The 20,821-nt window shown below is 40.5% G+C and overlaps 1 protein-coding gene across 1 annotated transcript in view; it reads left to right on the top strand.

The window, feature by feature from the left end:
* The window catches only part of LOC147747134 (cytochrome P450 4B1-like), a 244,526-nt gene that overhangs the window by 84,912 nt on the left and 138,793 nt on the right, over positions 1-20,821 (top strand). The window contains exons 4-8 of the mRNA XM_086952391.1: positions 1,547-1,674; positions 7,777-7,901; positions 9,935-10,086; positions 17,760-17,866; positions 19,984-20,174. Of these exons, the coding sequence (XP_086808517.1) occupies positions 1,547-1,674; positions 7,777-7,901; positions 9,935-10,086; positions 17,760-17,866; positions 19,984-20,174 (703 nt within the window). The remainder of the gene's footprint in view (positions 1-1,546; positions 1,675-7,776; positions 7,902-9,934; positions 10,087-17,759; positions 17,867-19,983; positions 20,175-20,821) is intronic.

Here is a 20,821-nt window from a genome sequence, read left to right as displayed (position 1 = left end):
CCCAGAGAAGGACTCACCTTAATCACGTCCTCGCCTGACAAGGCGCTGGAAGCAAATTACTCCATGCATGAGCCAACATCATCTAATCACAGTGGGGGTCAGGGGTGACAACGGAAGCGCTTCCGCTGCCATCCCTGGTGGCGGCCCGCAAATGGGCAGCCTAAAGGGGGACCGTCAGTGCTTGTCCTGTGGGTGGGTGGAAGGACGGATTACACTCCCACTGTGACTGGGGACGGAACTGTTCTGTCCTCAGCACGGAACAGGTTAAAGTTAATGAAAGGCTATGTTTATTTTATGTTATTACCTGGCTGTAGATAGCAGAGCATTCCAATGAGCAGTGCTCCACTCAGATTTATGACCTACGTGGGTCACAGAGGTTCAGAACTGTAGCACTGAGGTATTTAACTCTTAAATAAAAAGTCATTCTCAACAAGGTATTGGAGCATGAGAACAAAATGACTGTTTTTAATTGAGAGAATATTAAAATGAAAATTAAACTTCAATTACATTTTCTCACGTCTCAAAGGGAGGCATTTTCAAACAAACAGCAGGCATCTTGCTCCCAGTGGCTGGTAGACACAGTGCCATATTTATTACAGAAAACGAATCATTTTCTTTTAAATGGGCAATGTAAAGAGAAGAAAAATGTTCTATTAAAGATTGTCTTAATATTTTTCTCTACTGTCAATTAAGCCAATTAAGTCTCAATGTTTTATGAAGCAGGTCTCTTCATTTTACATTTCCTGCATTTAAACAAATTACTGTATTTTCCTGTTATAAATATGACACCATTTCTACAGGTCACTTGGAGTAAAATGCCTTCTGTTTGTAAAGACACTTTGACATGGGAGAACATTTAAATTATGAGTGTTATCTAATGCATATAAACAAAGAGTTTGCGTTTCAGTTGATTTCTTTCCCATTTCAGTGTCACATTTACATACAGCAGGCATCTTGCTCTCTGTGACTGGTATACACACAGTCATATTATGGCTGAAAATACACCTTTTTGTTTTAAAAATGGGAGGAATTTAAAGTGCAGAAAAATGTTCCACAAAGTACAGAAAAATTTTCCTTTTTACGAATATTTTTGCAGAACATTTTTCTGCACTTTAAATTTCTCCCATTCAAAAAGAAAATAAATGTATTTGTGTTTGAGTCAACGAAGTTGGGCGAAGTGGTGTCGGGTAACAATGCTTGGTCTTCAGTAGCTTACGACAAATTTCACTGATCAGAAGTAGCTCTCATTACAGAAAAGGTTAGAGACCCCTGATCTAAAACATACACAGAAACTATTGTTAGTGTTAATTCAGATCAGAGGAAAATACGAGTATCAAATATTTTGAAACTTTTTGGAAGTATACGGACAGTGTTATGTTGTGAGAGTATGACATAACAATACGTTAATACATGAAAAATAAATTTATTTGCATTGGTGGTGTTATGGATGAATACGCTTGCTTTAACATACTTATTTCCCAAATAGTTCAGATCTTTTGAAATTTTGTCCTGCATTTAACCTCCTGGTGATTTCTTTGTCCCATAGGACGAGGATTGCTGGTTTTGTCCGGGCCAAAGTGGTTTCAGCATCGAAGACTGTTGACTCCTGGCTTTCACTACGATGTTTTAAAACCTTACGTGGAATTGATCTCAGACTCAACCAAAATTATGCTGGTATGGATTTATGTGGCTTTTCATGCCAGCTACCTTTTTTATTTAGACTCCCATTTCAAGGAGGTGCTTTTCACAGAAGCAGGGTCTAATATTTATTCCTCCTTTAAAAACATCACAGTATGATTTAATCTTTACTGGTTAAATACCTCCAGTGGGATAGGAACAGGCTTCATTGGTATTTACAGACATATTTGCCACTGTAAAGGCAACTTAAGCCTTGTTTTCTCTCACTAACATGTAGTGTGGTGATTGCAAGGGGTATGGACTTTGTACTAAAAACAATGCTTCCCCCAATTTGAAATTGAGCAAAGGAACCGTGAGTTTGGCAGATAGGATACCATCTGCTCTGTGATGCATATTCTGTATTTGACAAATTAACCATTTGTAAATTTGCATGAAATTTGACAGACTCTTGACAAGCTTACTCTTGGTATTTTTAAAACTCCATCAAGGGGGACACAGTTGAAAAGGGTAGGGGCTCCAAAATGTTTTTATTTGCTGGTAACTGTGTCATCCTGTGACAAATTCCGATCCAGCATGATTAATCCTGTGTAGGTGTGGCAGGTTTTGTGCAGATTCATCTAGAAAGGGGCTAGCGCTCTTTCAAAACATGATTCTGCTATTGAAAACTCCCATTTTGCACTGCAAGGAGAAGAACCAGCCATTGGGCAGAACCCAGAAGAACCAGCCATTGGTCTGAACCCAGAAAGTGTCTGCCAGGGATGGAGGGGTAAGGTGGCATTTATTAATCCGGCAGAGACACCCACCATCAAATACTTTCCACCACCATCTTAAAGCAGGAATTATTTTTTGTAACCTATAGGTTCGTCTGATCACAGGCAGTACCAATGTAATGGTTTATCAATTTAATTTTCCTGAATCTGAGGAATTTGTCTTAGAAGCCTTAATGATTAGTAGGGAGTTCCAGAGGGCGTTGTAGATTCTTGTATATCTTGGGTTTATAGGGAAGAACCTTTATCTAATTGGTGGTTGTTGGCTTCAGACTCAGACTACTGTGATGTGGGTAAGAATGAAGGACTTTTTGAGGAATAGTGTAATCCTAAAGAGTGTTGATATTTACTGATTTTGTGTTACGTGCTGCTATCGCTAACACATATCTTCTTACATTTGGTCAAGCACTGTGCCCAGCCCCAGTGGGGGAATCATCCACTGGTCATTGCGGTCGGCCATACCCAGTTCCTGCGTAGACCCAAGTCCCAATTCTCATAAACAAAATAGGCATTATATATATCTGCTTCACGTTCCTCATTCCAGGAGCTCGCCTTACTTTTGGCCCGACTTCCTCTCTGCAACAGTCCTCCGGGAAGGTTGTGCTTCCTCTTCTGCCCCTCACTTGGCATAGAAACTTCCCCTTTTAGTCTGGCCCTATTGTGCGTCTTTCTTCCTAATACCTCTTGCGGAGTCTAGCATCTTCCCTATTGTAGTTTTGTTTACTTAATTTCCTTTCAATCAGTGTTTCTTTATGTCTTGTAACTTATCACTGTTACTTGACTATTCGCTTGAGTTTCATGCACTTAGTTTCTCACGCACTCATGTTTTTTTTAACTCCAGGTGTGAGAAATGCATTGATCGTGAACCTATGATCAAACCAGTTCCTAAAATACCTGTGAGAAAATTTGGTGCATTTGTGTCAGAGCCTACAGGATTTGAATCAAATACATTCTGGGAATAGTGTTTTAAAGGCACTGGTCAAATTATAATGAGTGTCATTTGAGTACAGTTATCTGCTGGTTTGCCTTTCAACTCATAAGCTTGGATTTATAGTGACTAATCTTGAAGCTGAGTCATATCACTTGGTCTGCACTACTTCTCCTCTCCCCGCCCCTCAAAGTGCAATGCAGGGTGTATTTAATTGACCCTGGCACAAACACCTCCCCTCAGTATAGGTTTCACTCTGATACTGAGGCTATCATGCTTTTTGTGAAGTGCATAGTACATAAAGTTGAGGGGCTGGAGGCTTATGTGCCATGATACATAAGAGATAATTGTTCTTCAGTTCCTGATGTGGCCCACAATCAACCTTGCAGTGAGGCTGTTTATGATTTAGATGCAGCCTGTAATATGTGGGCCCTTGGGGAAGGATGGTGGGGAAAGTTGTGAGAGATGTTCCAACCGCTGCTATAAGTGGGGTACCAGAAGTGGGCACTTTTAATTATGCCCCATACTTTTTGTCTAGAAAATTCATCACCACAATAATGATCTTTTTAAGAGACACTTTTAGAATTACTGAAAAAACTTGTAGAGCATTTGTCTGACTTCCAGTCTCTTAGCTACACTGACCGCTCACAGAACTCCTCCAGGTTTCCCTCCTTCCTTTGTTCTGTTCATACATGTGTTAAGCAGTTATTTTGCATGCAATAGTATATCGTTATAGCTCCCTCCTATGTTTATTTTCCTTTACCCCTCTTCTCTGATTCTTTCCACACTGGTATACTGTGACGTGACCACAGCAGACTGGCAATCACTTTAATTAATTTACTCTTATTTACATATAAACTCATGTCCTAGGAGGGCCACCATGAACTTCCTGCTCAGTCCCTTGCCTTAAATAGGACCATGTGGCCAGGTAGGCACCGACAGCCTTGGAATACTATTCCCATTCTGTTCTGGAGCAGGGAGAACTTCAGGGTTATACAAGCCACACTAAATACGCCCAGTATGAAGCAACACAGAACTCAAGAACCTGCTTGCAGGACTGTTCTGCAGGGACAGATGCACATCTGCTTCTTCACTGTTACGCATCCAAGACTGAGATTCTCTTTTCTTTTCATGCGCCTCTTTTACTTTGTTTCAATTATCTAATGAGAACTCAAAACATATAGGGGTCGATTCCAATTCGGGAAACTAATCCGTACGACGATTCGAATTCGTAGCCGTTTCCATACGAATCGTACAAATCCATTCGAATCGCGTAGTACAATCCGTAGTAAAAAGATACGTCCGAATCGTTGCGAACCATACGAAAAGCAAGGGAAAATCCGTACGATACAGACCCTGAAAGTGAACCGTACGAATCGTAAACATGCCGTACGACCTGAAAAGTAGGATCCGGACCGAGGAACTAGAGCGCGATTCATACGGAAAACGCCGTATGAGCAATTCGTACGGAGAGCCTCACATTCACATACGCACCATACCCCTACAATCATGGGGGAACGCACCGTACCCCGATGCACCATACCTCTACGCACCTGTAACGACCGGGTTCTAGACCAGATGGGATCAGCTCCTGAGAGCCCCTCCAACCCAGCCGGAACGTAACCACCTCCCTCCTCAGGACCCATCTATCCAGGCACCTGGGTATCTACCTGAGGATGGGGAACTCGCAATATACAAGCTCATATCATCAGAAACACCACTAAATCTATAGGGATACTAAGAATACTCACTGATTACTAAGGACATCCATGCCCTACACCACACTCATACCTCATAGTCTCGCGACCACATGGGTCCAGACTAATCTACCCTGGGGCAGTTCTGATTATCTACCATTACACACTGATTACCCTCAGTGCTCACTCGACACGCAATCCGGCGTGCCATTCACACACTGAGCTGCAGCCCCAGTGCTCTATGTTTATCCGGTCCACAATCCGGCGGACCTAAACACCGTATCCCCCCGGTGCTCACTCACACAAGCCACAATCCTGTGGGTATACACACTGACCACAATCAGTGCTCTCACTAACGCCACTTACCAATGACGACCACTTTCCTATGAATACCTTCAGCTCTCTGTCTCTATGTTGGGAAGTCTCTCTCACTATTCACTAAGGGTTCGCTACTACAATAATATTATGGGATGGCCGAATCACTTAGTGTCAATAATTCCCTAGCTCAAGGGCTCCTCTCTCTCGCTAATTATTCAGACTTACCGGATCAGGGGCAGCATCTGTTCTGGCTGTAACATCTGACTAGAAGAAAAGGTTACCTGTGCTTTTGGAATAGTGGACACACACTGTGTGCCAGAGTTATTCCCTGATTTAAACGCTCCTATTTCATTTTGATCCATCAGTTGCTAAAGCATCTGGTTAGAAGAAAGGCTAGCTTTATCATAAGAATAACACATGCACACTAGTTCACTAAGAACTGGGGCATCTTTATTACAATTATCATAAAATACACATACACAAATCTGCGGGGTCTCTATGACTAACAGGAACTTTAACACACCGCTGAAAGAAAAGGATTAGACATACAGTATGAGGACAAGGTTATCTGCGGGGTCTCCTGATTAACAGGAACTTTAACACACCGCTGGAAGAAAAGAATTAGACATACAATAGAAAGCACTAAGATGACAAAAACTGATAGCCCCTGATTAGTATGAAGTTTTGCTCTAGCTGTCATCTGGGCTCCTCTCTCGTCTGTGCCTTAGCTCGTCTTAGATTCTCTCCTGCACTCTTGGACACACATCTGCGCTGATCACTTTGCACTGGACTCCTCCCCCACGGACTCTCTCCACCTTCCAACTTCAATCTAATGGTTTCTGCCGCTCTGATAACCGTTCGTTCCACTAGCTTTTTCACTCTGTTTAAATGTCTCTGTGCCAATGTCCAATTAACTCCAGCTGCTCCCACAGGTTAATCCACGATATAACTTCAGTCTCTTCTAAAAGGCATTACTTCAGACTCCAGCTATTCACAACTCCTCCTGATAAGTAACTGCTTCTGACTGCTTCCTTCAGTTCCAGCTCACTGACTGTCTGTTTGTCTTCTCTCTGTTCCAAGCATCTTCTGTCTCTTCTCCTCCTGCAACTCCACTGCTCCAACTCTACCAACACTCTCCGCTCCTCCAATTCAACTCAACTAACTAACTCCGCCTCTGCACTTCACTATTATGGAATGCTGTTTCCTCATGGAAAGTTCCAGCCATCAGCCTCCTCCCACCAGGTCCATGCACTAGGCTCCTTGCTCCAGACGCTCCCACAGTGATCAACTGCTTGTTTCGTCTAGAGACCTGAGCCCAGGGACACTTCTTGATTAGATTCAGCTCTGGCCGGTTCTCTCCGGTTCGCTTAGGGCGAACAACAGCTCAAAACCAAAATATTACCTTTTCCCTTAAAGCATCTCATCTCTGCAGGGATAGAAAGCAAAATGGAGTCTCTCTAGTTCTGGGCCTTGTAGGCCTGAGAAGGATGAAATAACCCTTAGCTCTGTCAGAGTACCTACATACCCTCTACTATAGGCAAAATAATGAAAGGCAAAGCCAATAGGCAATAGATGGATTAGAGTAAGGGATCTATCATCATATAAAGCAGCTATCCTCTTCTAGGTCTGGAAGAAAGGGCTTAAAAGGGAAGAATACAGCCTATAGGTGTGAGCAAGCTTAAAGTCTTTATCACTCCAAAATAGAGCCAAAAAGCCTGTCAAGACAGCACCCTACCCCGATGCACCGTACACCTACGCACCGTACCCCTGCAATCATGGGGTGTACTCGCGCACCCGGGGGGGTCGTTTCGCAAGCGGTTCGAGTCGAAATCTGATTTTTCTGACGTTTTAAACTCCCGTAGTAAAAGAGTCGTACGGAATGCTGTCATAACGAATCGTACTTGCTGGGTCTGAAAAAGCTGCTTCGATCCGTACGGACGTTGCGTACTGCGTGTTCCGAATGCGATTTGTATGTATTCATGAGTCGTATGGTCTTTTGTACGATTTGTACGGAGATCTGCTTTGGGTTCGGATTGTACCTCATCGTACGTGAAGGTGTACGATTCATATGGGAAAAATGCTCCGTACGGCTATTCGTAGGTGATTTTACCGAATCGGAATCGACCCCATAGTGTCTCCCAGTATATAAGCTTTCTGCTCACTTGTTCTGGCTGATATTCATTGCCATCTGCGTGACTCTTGTATAAAAGCATCATTTGTTATATAATTCCTGACTATATTTAACACTTAAAAATATCATCAGAATAGAACAGTTTGTGCATGTGTGGCATTAAGTCATCTTGGTTATGCAGCCTCACCTGGAAGTAGCTACATTGTGTTTTTGATCAAAAAACCTCAACTCAAAGGAAAACTTTTTTCACAGTGTTATATGCACTTAGTGTATGCTTTTATATTTCTTCCATTCTAGGATAAGTGGGAAAAGCTCACTGATAAAAACAGATCAGTAGAAGTCTTCCAGCCTGTCAGCCTAATGACCCTAGACAGCATCATGAAATGTGCCTTCAGCTATGACAGTAACTGCCAAACAGACAGGTGAGTTTCTTGACTTTTTCATTTTTGGTGCTAAAGGTGCTAAGGTGATTTCAGGAGGAGGGGGTCTGTTTAGACTGTGATGATTGGAGACATTTGCTTTTCTCCACCAAGTTTCAGGACCCACATCCAGAATTCAAATTGTAAGATGGAGATGGAAGCTGCGATAGATCCAATCTGGTGGTGGAATCCTGACCACCAGCAATGGGAAACTAAAAATCATTTTTAGAATGCGACGTGGTAACTTGCTGCCTCATCTCATTTCTATAGAGAAAAGATGGTAGGTGATTGGGTGGAAATGGACTATACCTTTAAGGAGGCCACAGGTAGGGGAAGATGGCCTACTATGAATGTGTGATGGGCTGGTAGTTGCTTAGAACTCTTCGGGCCCGAACAGAGGGATACGGCCCTTGTGTCCCCTCCATCCTAGGACAGCCTGGTAATCCTTAGAATCACCTTTCCTCTGTGGTGGGACACATCGCAAAAGAATGGCACGCCATAATTTTTATTTTGCCTGTGGGCGTTTGTGCATCTCAGTGTAGTAAATAATAATATTTACGTCCCTGCCCAATCCCTTGTAAATCGTATGCACTCCCATGGTCTACTTTATGGAGACGGTAATGTGATGAACACCATCCACCAGCTATGAGTTCCACCAGACGGACTAAGACTCCTACATGGTGCTACTTGCACTGCCACGCCGCTTTGTGCCACCATCCACCATTCTCCCAGTATGACTTGCTTGCACAGGTCTTAATAGACGCCTCGTTGGTTGGGAGGAGATATTTGATTTACATATGTGGCATTCTAACGCATATCTAAAATTAAATTGGCATGAAATTGTCATATGTTCGTTGGTTTTTCTCTTTGTATACTTCAGTTTCCTTGTTGAGTGCAAAACTATGTTCTCCATTGTGAGTCTTTCCACCAGCGACATCTGTTTTTTATCATGATCCCCACATCTTTTCAACCCTCACCTCTTGCCTTTTATCCACTCGACTTCCAGGCCCTGGTGAGATACAGTATTGTTGACCTAACGACCCCAGCTTCAGACGTCATCATATGTGTATCATTTTTTTTAAAGTTGATTTTGAAACTTTGTTCCAATTTGTGTGTTCCTGGTAACAACATTCAATGACATGCAAAGTGCATGTACTGCCCCACGGGTTTGCTTACTTAGAAGTTTTTTTTTATCCAGGCATGGTACCAATTGCAGTTATAAAGCTTTTTAGCATGAACAGTGCCTGAAGTATGTCTGATTTCTGGGTATCAGGTCATCATTCAGCAGGTAGGGCTTTTCTGATATTAACGTTATTCTCTATTGCTCATGAGTGACACATAGCCTTGTTTAGAGTTTGTGGGGCAAATTCTCCATCAGCCACTTCCTACCTCTGCCCCGGTATCTGATGAAAACCTGCCATGGCTAAGACTGCCCACTATGAGCATATCTCTGCCATTGAGGCGGAAGACCAGAATATTTCCCTGTGTTTTTTTAAACGAAAATTACCAGTTTTATATAGAGCAAAACTCTGCTTTAATGACTGGGGAAGTTGCTCTTTAGTTTTACAATCTAGTTCCAACGTTGGCATGCAGTGGCCCTCCCTCCATAAGGGTCATTGGTTTTTCATTTCCCATGGCCAGGAAGCTCATTTTGTCCTTTGAGTCCTTTCAACAGTAACATCCATCTTTCCTGCATCTTTATTCCTTCTCTCAAAATGTGTGCAGCTCTTCATGGCATCCAATATGTAACAATATCCTTGTGTACAAGCCTCTCATGTGAGTGGCAGGTTGAATTTGTGATGCGATCGCGTCTCCATACAGAATGAATACCTGTAGTGTATGCCCTTAAAATTGCATGAAGAAAAAAGTGAAACTTTCTAAGTTATATGATGTCTGTGTGAGCTTTCCTGTGATGACTAGAAAATATTTCCTTGCTGCAAGCGCCTGTGTCATGAATGTTTGTGCATTCTCATGATTTCCTTGAATTTCTGAAAGTCAGTCTTTTGATTTAACCTCTCCTTTCTCTCTGACTTCAGCGATTCTTCCTACATCCAAGCAGTCTATGATCTATCATACCTTGTGCAGCAAAGAGTGCACTACTTTCCTTACCACAATGATCTGATTTACTACTTCAGTCCGCAAGGCTACCGCTTTCGTAGGGCCTGCAGAATAGCCCACCTCCATACAGGTAACAGTGATACACTTTCTCATATTATACATTCATATGTTTTGACCACTGTTTTGTGATTCTGAAATAAAATGAACCGTGTTATCGGCCATTGCAGATATTGAAGTTATTACTTCTCAAACAAACCTATACCTCACTGATAGTCACACATCTTAAACGTTCGTTTTGATGGTATACATAGATTTTTTATCTAGTTCTTACAATATTCCCAAAAGGTTTACTTTAAAAACCTAGGAAACTCATCCAAATCATTCGACTTTCCCAAGCTCTCTGCATTGTTTTCAATATCTTCTTCGCAAAAGGGTGAGAGCCTAAGTAATGCCTCCCTTCAGACCACCTCACAAACCCCCTTTGACTCTAAATATCAGGTTTACTTTAAGTCCTATCAATGACAAAAAAACGAATTCATCAATGCTTTGAACTCTGAAACACTCATCCACACCTAAGCCATTCTGACCCTAGCTAACACGCTTCACCCAAGCCTCTAAGACCATTCTCAAGACCTTCACTAATCCTGTAATAATCCCCATGCAGGATAAGCTTCTATCCAGAATAGTTCTTACTGGTCAGCATCTGCTCCATAGATCACTTTGCATGGCCTTTGAAAAAACAGGATAGAGATTGGTGCACAGCTTGAACAATACAAGGAACACCACCAAATCACTGATACTCATGCCTGACTTTACTGAGACAACACTTGCCACCATCAGTCCTGACACCATAGCTCACAGGTGAGAAGCTCGCTGCTCCTTAGTGATCTATTTGCAGCATTAAACCAAATTGTGTACAATTTCCAATGTCACTTGTATACGAGACTTCAGTCTCCTTCTGATACGCTTGTGCTACTGCAGTCTAGTATAGCGCGGGGTCTGGACACCTACCATTAACAAAGCCAATAAGCCTGGCTTTAATGTACTAGTCCATAAAAGTATCATGTGTCAGCAACTTTCTTTGCTTGCTCCAGCACATTGAAACAAGTAAGACTTATTGGATTTGCCTGTGGTTTTATCGCAGTCTTTAAAGATGGATTTCGTTGGTTCACAAAATGCTCTTCTAAATGGGCAAAGGGAGAGAATTTAAATCTCTGTTTGCAGATGGTAGTTCTGCCCCATCACATAGACTACACAGGTGCCCTGAACTTCTTTAAAGAAAACAGGAGTGTCCCTTAACTATCACATCAAGAAAATAAATATTGTTAAAGGACAAGGAGAACCAATTCGTAATTGGTCAGGGGCCTTTGGGTAATTGTACTTTTTTCTAAAGACAGTGGTCCCCAGACAAAAAATAGTTGAAAAGACAATAAATATAGACCAAATCAGTACTATATTGTAGAAATCTGTACAGCTGGACAGATATTTAATGTGCAATCAATTCAATACATACAAAGAGTAAGCAAGAAGCAGTTTTAAGTGGGACAAGAAAGACGTACAACATAAAGTGAAGGGTTCAGGCAAGGGAAAATGTTTGTTTTCAGCACATGTCTCGTAGAACAAACAGAATATACATTAGACACCATTACACAAAAATTAGGACATTTTAAACAAGCGTATATGGTGTACAAGGTGTCGACTGCGTTTCGATCCCTTAAGAAAATACTGGGATCATCTTCAGGACATTTTAATAAGCATCTCTGTTTACATATTACTTAATTGCCTGGGTTATTGGCCAAGCTGCCTATGGAGGCAAGAAAGAAATTGACCGGCGCAAGACCATTTAAACAAAGGTCCGGGTGCAGGTACTCGAACCCTCAAAAGCGGCTTGCTCCAACTTGAACTATCATCATCTTGGAACCCTTCTCCTTCTGGCCTCAGCCCTCAGGTACGTCATCCATCTTACCTACAACTACTGCTATAAATGTTCAACAGCTAACGGCCTAGACCCTGCGCAGAGCTGTTGAACAATCAAAGTAATCAATGTGAATCAAAGGCTTTGGAGCCACAAGGATTTGACTCCCTTGCGGTCAGGGGGGCCTTTGTTTTTATAATTAGGACATTCTTCCCTCAAAGGGCAGAATGTTCTAATAGACTTATAGACCGCCATAGTTGGCTATAATGGCCATTTAAGGCCCACTCCTTTGTTAAAGGTTACTGCTGGTGCAGCCCTTTACTGGCTGGTATAGCTCGCTACAGCGGGCTATAAAGCTATACTGTATTACAACTTTATTGTTCAAAGTGTTTTATGTACTTTCTACTATTTATATTACAGTTTGCACTGTAAATATATTTATATATATATACACAAAGGGGTAAAAGGCGCAAAGGTGCAAAACAAAGAGCAATAAACAATGCACAAATACAATCTGGCATTGTCCCAGATTTGACACAACCCAAAACATCGGTGATTAATTTGACCAGCATGAAATTGTCGACAGAAGAATCGGAAATCCTAAATCTAGGATTATCATTTTGCCAGACTGCGGAATTTAATTACGTCCAGACTAGGATTGACATTTTCAAATTTACAAGACTCTTGAAATTGAAAAAACATTTCTCTATGAACCAATGTTCAGCAAACAAGGCTTCTAATCAAGGAACAAGTGAGGCTTCACTGGGTGAATTGAATGTACAGGACATGGATCTCATGCTCGATATCCAACCATCTGGCGTTGTGTATGAAACTAATGAAAGCAGTGAGAGCTTTGAAAGACACATAAGTGATGAGCCATCAGAATTGATTAACCAAGCAGATGAGGTGGCAAGAACTGAAGGTCTGGTCATCAATGCAAGTGATCCTACAAGCTTCAGACCTAGATCTCGGTATATTCCGTATACTGCACAAGACACTATTGATGTATTCAATGATCTAGTAGTCAATGACTTGAAAAACTTAGAGAAATGTACAAGTGTGTGTAATAAACGATTTAACAAGCAGGAAAAAGATCAGGCTGCCCTTATTAATAAAATCAAACAGGAAGATACGTGCATTGTACGTGATGCAGATAAGGGCAGTAACGTAGTTCTCTGGGATAGGCAAAAATACCTTTCTGAAGCCTATAAACAGCTTAACAACAGATCATGTTATTTAAGGATCAAACCAGAAATTATGATGAATAGTCACACACAGTACAACTCTGAACTTGATAATTGGTTTGGCCAACAATTGATCACGTATGATGAGTATACATTTCTTAAAATAGTTAATCCGGTTACCCCGGTTTTCTATTTGCTACCCAAGGTCCTCAAGGACCTCTGTAACCCCCCAGGCAGACCTATTATCTCTGCGATAGGTAGTGGGCTAGAAAACACCTCAAAGTTCATTGATTTTTTTCTTAATCCTCTAGTTGCACTGCTTCCTTCATACATATTGGACACTGGGGCATTTTTTAAATCCATCTATGATATCCCCTGGGAAGATGATATGGTTTTGGTGACAATTGACGTCACCACCCTGTATACCAGCATCAAACACAGCGATGGTCTTAATGCAGTAAGACACTTCCTGGGGAATAGGCCAATCAAACTTTTGGGCCCATACTCAAATTCTCTTGTCAATGGTTTCAACTTGCTTGAAAAACAATTATTTCATCTTCAACGACGAACTATTCCATCAGACGTGTGGCACTGCGATGGGCACCTGCTTCGCCCCCAGCTATGCTAATTTGCATATGGGCTGGTGGGAGGAGCAGGTGGTCCGGAAGCAGTGTCAGGAGGAATGGGACAACAACATCCTCCATTGGAGTCGTTTTATTGACGACTTGTTTGTTGTCTGGAGGGGCACAATGTCTGACTTGAATGTATTTTTGGCTAAAATACAGAAAAACAGTTTGAATTTAAAGTTTACTAGTACAGAGTCTGTGAACTTTCTTGACCTAACAGTCTACATAAAAGATAACAAATTACAGACAAAACTTTATAGAAAAGAAACATCTGGAAACACTGTGCTTCATGCCAGTAGTTTCCAAATGAAATGTTCTGCTTCTCCATTTTTAAATTTTTTAAAGGATTTTTAGATATTTATTAATACGTTATTGAATTTATTTGTGCCAGCTTTTTGTCGTACTTTGGTTAATGGATGATTCATGGACTTGTATAACATATGTATATGGAACATTATGATTGAATTTGTAGTTGTTTTGAATTTGTTGTATGTCTTTTTATGTGGCCCTCGATAACAGCCAAAACATAAATAAATAAACTTGAACTTGCCAGTAGTTTCCATCCCACTAATTTGGTGAACAGTATCCCCTATGGGGAGGGTCTGAGAGTACTAAGAAACTGTAGTGATCCTACAGAAAGAGTCTGTGCACTGGATACCCTTAAATCTAGATTTAAACAGCGTGGGTATAGTGATAACTGTTTAAACACCTCTTTTGTAAAAGTCAGACAAAAAACTAGAGAAGATGTCCTTTTCAAACATAAAGAGAAGATGAAAAGTATGGCTGAGAATGAATGCAGGCTGATTACCAACTATAATAAACTGCATGGTTTGGTAAGGAAAATACTGGCACGACATTGGCATGTCATTAAAAATGACCCAATTTTAAGCCCGTCGTTAACCAGTAGACTCCTTATAACATTCCACAAAGCGAAGTCATTTAAGCAAATGTTAGTAAAAACCACACTGACCAAAATAAAGAAAAAGAGCAAGAAGAGTAATTGGATGGCAAGAAAAGATGGATTCCTTAAATGCAGTAAATGCAAAGCGTGTGAACATGGGAAGAATGTGAGTACATACAAACCAGGTCTCTCTAATAGGATTAAAAAGATAAAGGGACAATATGAGTGCAAGACAGATTATGCTATCTATGTTTTGAAATGTAAATGTAACCTGCAATACGTGGGGAGCACGATTAAACCCGTCCATCAACGGGTATTACAACATCTAAGGGCGATAAAAAATGCAGATCGATCATATCCGGTCACCCGGCATTTTGAAAGATTTCATGACAAAGATGCAAGCAGTCTGTCCTACTATGTGATTGATTCAATACCTGTTAATGAGAGAGGGGGGACAGGATCAAAAAGCTACGCAAGCTTGAATCATGGTACATTGTAGATTTAAATTCTCAAAGCTCATATGGATTAAATATTGAAGAGGATCTGTATACTTACCTATGAATATGAATTAGTATTGAAGTGATGAATAATTTCTGTATCTCTGCTTCCTAGAGGGTGTTAGCCATCTCTTAATTTTAAAGTTTTTTGTTATATCACAATTTAAATTTTGCTTTTTTCACTTTAAGATGAACTGAACGTCTCACCCACTGGGGCAATACCGATATGCCTACTAAACTTTTTTTGTTGTTGTTATTCCACACTATAGTATTGAGAATGTAATTCAGCGTTGAGTGGAATGGGAGAACAAAATGTATTCCTTGGGAAGATAAAAACATTTATGCTATTTAAGCTTGTATTTGCACATGTATATGATAAAATGATGGGTACACGGAAAAGGGTTAGATGCCATTATAGCCCACTTGGGCTCGATTGTTTTCATGAACAATACCCTTTAATTAACTAGAAATGGTTTTGCAATCATTTAACAAATTAGCGTTCTCAATGCAAATGAATGTTGTTTGTACTGTGGAATTTAACATCATGAACATTGCTAATGAGTCAGTTGTTCAGTTCAATGGTTTTTACGGGCCATGTGATGAGTCACATGACACCATTGCACTTTAAATGTTGTATGTCATTTAGAAACTTTATTCGTGAACAAGCCTGCTGGGTCAGGCGAAACGCGTTGAAAAGCAGCGATAAAGGAAAAAAAAAAAATAATTTCACCACATTTGATGTCGTCTCCTCTTCGTATCCCGTGTTAAGGCTGAGTTTGGAATATATATATATATTCACACACAAGTCTTGTAGGACATTCAGATGGTTAGTGCAGTTGTGATAATTTTGCTGTACTGTACCTACACCACTTCCCTTAAACTAAGGTTTGACTGTTCATCTGCATCTACCTGAAGATTCAAGGAGGGATGGCAAGGATATATTTCTGTCACCGACAAATCCTCAGAATACTGGTTAATAGTGACCTCCATCATTCTCACTTTTAAGATAGAGTGCTTGGTAGCCCCTGATGCAGAGTTCCCTGGAGAAAAAGGCTGATATTACATGAATGCTTATGTGTAATCTTTTTATATATATATATATATATATATATATATATATATATATATATATATATTGTGCATTCAGTTGACCCTGTGCCTTTCAATGCTATTTGAGTCCAATGATAGTGTTGAAACAAGGCGCTAGAGAATACAACAAATGCTAAGGGTGTAATAAATGTTTTTGAACATCCGCAGTGAATTTTGTTTCAATAAATTTGCAGGTATTATTGTTGCATGCTATGTAGAGGAAAATTGTTCCAGAAACACCATCCTGTGACATTCAAGCTCTGCACTCCCTTAGAGTTAATATGTACCTTTGGGCACCTATCTAAAAAATACTGTAGTATTTTTGTTTTTTTATAAGAATGAAATGGATATCAGCATGAATTTTGGCAAGCAAGTGTCCATGGTGACAAATATCTGCTCCAATATGAATCTCATAACATGCCTAGAATAATGGACACTAGATAAAAAAATCAAAGGTAAATAATTTAAGAGTTCTAACCAGTATAAGTTCCACAACTGCGCTTGCTTGAGAATAATTAGATCAAGTGTGTTGCTTGATAGTCCAAGCATGATCAAACTTGCAAAACAAATGTGTCTTCTCAAGCAAATGTTTTTGACAAGTTGATTGTGATTGAGAGGTCAACAAATCAGTAGACTCTAGGTAAGCAACACATTTTGAGAACGCAGATGCAATTTCTTCACACTGGACACACTGGAGCAGGGCCTGCTTTAGCACTTGTGATGCACAGTGCAACAATCTTTGTTGGTGCTCACACACCCCAAAAAACACTTTCTCCACAAATTCCCTCACTTCTATGCTCCACCAGTGCCCCTCATCTCTGCATAACCCCTCTCTCACATGCATTTGATTTGTTTTATAGCTCTACTCATGCCAGTGTTAAGGGGTCAGAGTACTTTCATTCACACACACATTATAAAGAGACAATGAATCAGATGTGTGTAAATCAGACTTTAGAAAATGTTACATAATCAATGAGCATTACTAGGTGTAGGAGTAACATGTCATAAATACAAGTAGGCAGTATGCTTAAGAGTGTTTCATCTGGAGAAGCATAAACTCAGGATTTACAATGTACCACAGTGGTTGGCTTTACTAATAAGAGTGTATTTCTACAAGTGACCAAAAAAACTAAAAATGTTCCAATGCATGGCCGACTCTAAGGCGGTGTGACCTTTCAGCCTCGTCTGGTGCTTACCTTGGGGGGTGGGGAAATGCCATGTTTAGAAATGACCTTTTACAGACAATATTAACTTGTAAAGGATAGAAGAGATTTGCTGGTGTGTAGTCCGGGGGAGATTATTAGTGTACGTTTGTCAAAGAGATAATTCTTTACTACTGCTCATAAAAGTTTTCAAATCAGCGTGCATGGAAGCAACTTGGGTGTAGCCTCTATTTAGCAAGGAATAGTCTCACTAAATCAACACTGTTTCTCTGAGAGCGTATGCAATTAACTTGCTCTACTGGAAAATCCTGCATACTCTATTTATGTCAAATGTCTCATTAAAGAAAATGGTTCTTTTCACAATACACTGTCTGCTATGTTTGATGTTTGATGGTAAATTAGATGTAATCTGTAGTTTTCTATGTCAGATAAAGTCATTCAACAGAGAAAAGATTTGCTGAAAAATGAGAAGGAATTGGAGAAAATCCAACAGAAAAGACATTTAGACTTTCTGGATATTCTTCTTTGTGCTAAGGTATGGATTCACATATGATAATGTGTATTTTTACGCAACTCTTTTCATGTTTGTTTGTTGTGACACAGTAGTGACATAGATTGTGTTCTGGTTAATGGCCAATGTCTAATAGATATACCTAGAAATAAGGTGGGAAGAGTAGGCTTCATGTGTGAAGTACACAACATCATAAGAAGTCCAATCAATTTACACAAATTAGTACCTCTGTGGGGTTATGAACCTCCCTAGTCTTTAGGTGTAGGGGCATGAGGACCCAACCAGTGGTGTGTGTACTTTAAGAGAGATGAAAACAAATTACCAGGTTTCAATAAAGGAGACACCTCATGGAAGCATGACGTATGAAGGGGAGGTTGCCTAGTTCTTCCTTAATCAGATATCCAGGTTCTACGAATGAGACCAGTTATTTGTCCATAAGTGATACTACATCCTAGTCAGTCTGTGTGTCTTTATGTACATCACCATCTCCCCTCTGTTATGATGGTTTTCTCTTGTGTTAGACAGTGGTTACGTTAGTTTAGTGGAGAAGTGTGGCTCACTGGTTAGAGCGGCAGACTCTGAAGCAGAGATCAGGCCCGGACCAGGGTTCAAGTCCCGACGCGGCAGGGTCTTGGGCTCAATGTCCGTGGACTCGATAATTCTTGCCTCGGCGCCTACTCTAATCATGGGTCACACGATGCAACTCTGGGCAATAGCTTGTTTAATCTCCACAACGGCCCCTACAACACTGGGATGCCTGGCTTCATCTTGGGGGTGCCCGGGAGGGGCATCTCACAGGGAGAGCCAGGAAGGGTTCCACAGCGTTATACAGCGCAGGGATGCCCCTTTGGGGCAGCTGTGTGCTTTACAAAATACACTACATTTACATTACATTTTAAGTGTCCACTAGCTTTTACTTGGTTGTGTCACCTAGTGCATCTCTAAAAAGCTGTCATGCTTTGACCTAACAGTTATGGCTGGCCTACATGTTTCACTATCATGAGTTTTTGACAATTTCATTAGAGCCATAAGGACATAACAGGCTTCTTCAAAGTCGACACATCTCCCTGCATCTCGATGAGGCATGCCGCAGCATGCCATTGCTTCTAATCATAAAATGAACCCTTACTCTAACCCTAACTTTGACCGTTGAAATAAACCTAACCATGGACATTTTAGACTGATTTCTCAAGATACCAATTCAAAATGTTTTTTTTGTTTTTTGTTCTGTTAACTACTTTTCACTGTAATTACTTCTATGTCAAGTGATCTCTATATTTCCTGTAATTGTCAAGTCATTTTGTTTTTAAGTTGCTCTGACATAGTTATTAAAGGTAAAGGTTACTGAGCTGACCATATGTCCGGTTTGAAAAGCTTTCTATGGATCCTTTCACAATACAATTAACAGAGACATCTCCCTTTTACACTATGCCAGTCTCCCGGTAATTCATGCATTACTAAAAAGTAGGCTCTCCATTCTCTCACTGGGAGAATTTTCAATTCAAAGGCACGACTAAACCCCTTTTCATAAAGCTCCTGTATATCTTCCTCTATGTGGTAGGGTGTCAGTATTGCTGAATTTGTTTCTTATAGCATGCATCTTCTTATATGCTTATAGAAATGCCCATTTCAAACCCAAATCAGGAAGTACAAAATAATTCAAAATCAGAGCTCTTATTTACTTAGATGCTCAAATGGATATGATAAACTTCTTGAATGCCTCAAAAAGATACCAAAATGTAAGTAGCAACAAAAGGAGTTTAACTACTGTTGGAGCCTTCTGTTGGAGCAGACCAGTTTCAAACAAATTTACCAATTGCGTATGGGTGAGGATTTTGAAGTCAACTTCATCTTCTACAGCTAAGTAGTGGACAAGTTTTCAATATAACTTGACATTGTACTCAAGTATATTCTCTAAATAATCTAGCGCATATTGACAGAACTTTCTTCCAGCACCAAAATACCTTAATTTAGAGTTACTATATCTCCTAATGTATGCCATATTCTAATCAAATACTTTCTGCTCTCTAACGCTTCATATGTCTCAATTTGACTTGAACTTCCAAGGATTGGTAGTACATTTAAGTTGTTTAATGCTAAATTGGCTTTGCATCGTCTTTCTAATATGTATTTTTTATTAGGATGAAAGTGGTCAACCACTATCTGATAAAGACCTCCGGGCTGAAGTGGATACATTCATGTTTGAAGGTCACGATACAACAGCCAGTGGGATATCCTGGATGTTATACTGCATGGGCCAAAACTCAGAACACCAAATGAAATGCAGGGAAGAGGTTAAGGAAATCCTGGAAAACAGGGACACAATCAAATGGTGAGATCAGGCATCTTTCCTACACATTAGTTTTACACTTTTTATCGCTTTAGTTGTGTACAGATTGGTTGAACTGTGTGAGTTACCAACCAGTAGAGAGTATAGAGCTCTCTACTCTGAATGGCACTTTGTAATTGGAGAAATGGGTAACGATTGCAAGTGCAATGGAAGTGGCAACTCCTATTTGTGAATACATCCAAATAATGTACAAAGAGGATGACATGTGGGCTTGTGCTTGTGTGATTTGCCACCCGCCTGCAGTTTGTCTGAGGGAGTCCCACAAGGACTGTATATTCAGGTTAGCCAGTTATCAGTATGACATGCAAATTGGTGGGAACCTCCCATGGCTGTTTTAGTAAGCTGTATGGGTGTTTGTTATTCACAATGAGGGCGGTAACCTCACTGACCACACATCATCATCTCTGATTGGCTGCCAACACTTCCTGGTTGAGGTGTTAGCAGTCAATCAGAGCTCTACAGATCTCTGCACATGGTCATCATTATTCGTGAAGGCTTCGCAACCACAGATATATACATGTAGATTTCCTTTAATTTCTAGAATAATGCTACACAAAATAAATAAAAAGTACTGAAAGAGTGATCTGCAGAACAACATCTACCTTTTTACCAAATCTGGTGCAGTTCAT

The sequence above is a fragment of the Lissotriton vulgaris genome, chromosome 1_1 (genome assembly GCF_964263255.1).
Source record: "Lissotriton vulgaris chromosome 1_1, aLisVul1.2, whole genome shotgun sequence".
Taxonomy (NCBI): Eukaryota; Metazoa; Chordata; class Amphibia; order Caudata; family Salamandridae; genus Lissotriton; species Lissotriton vulgaris.
Note: the sequence above shows the minus strand (reverse complement) of the source record. Positions and strands in the feature narration are given on the sequence as shown.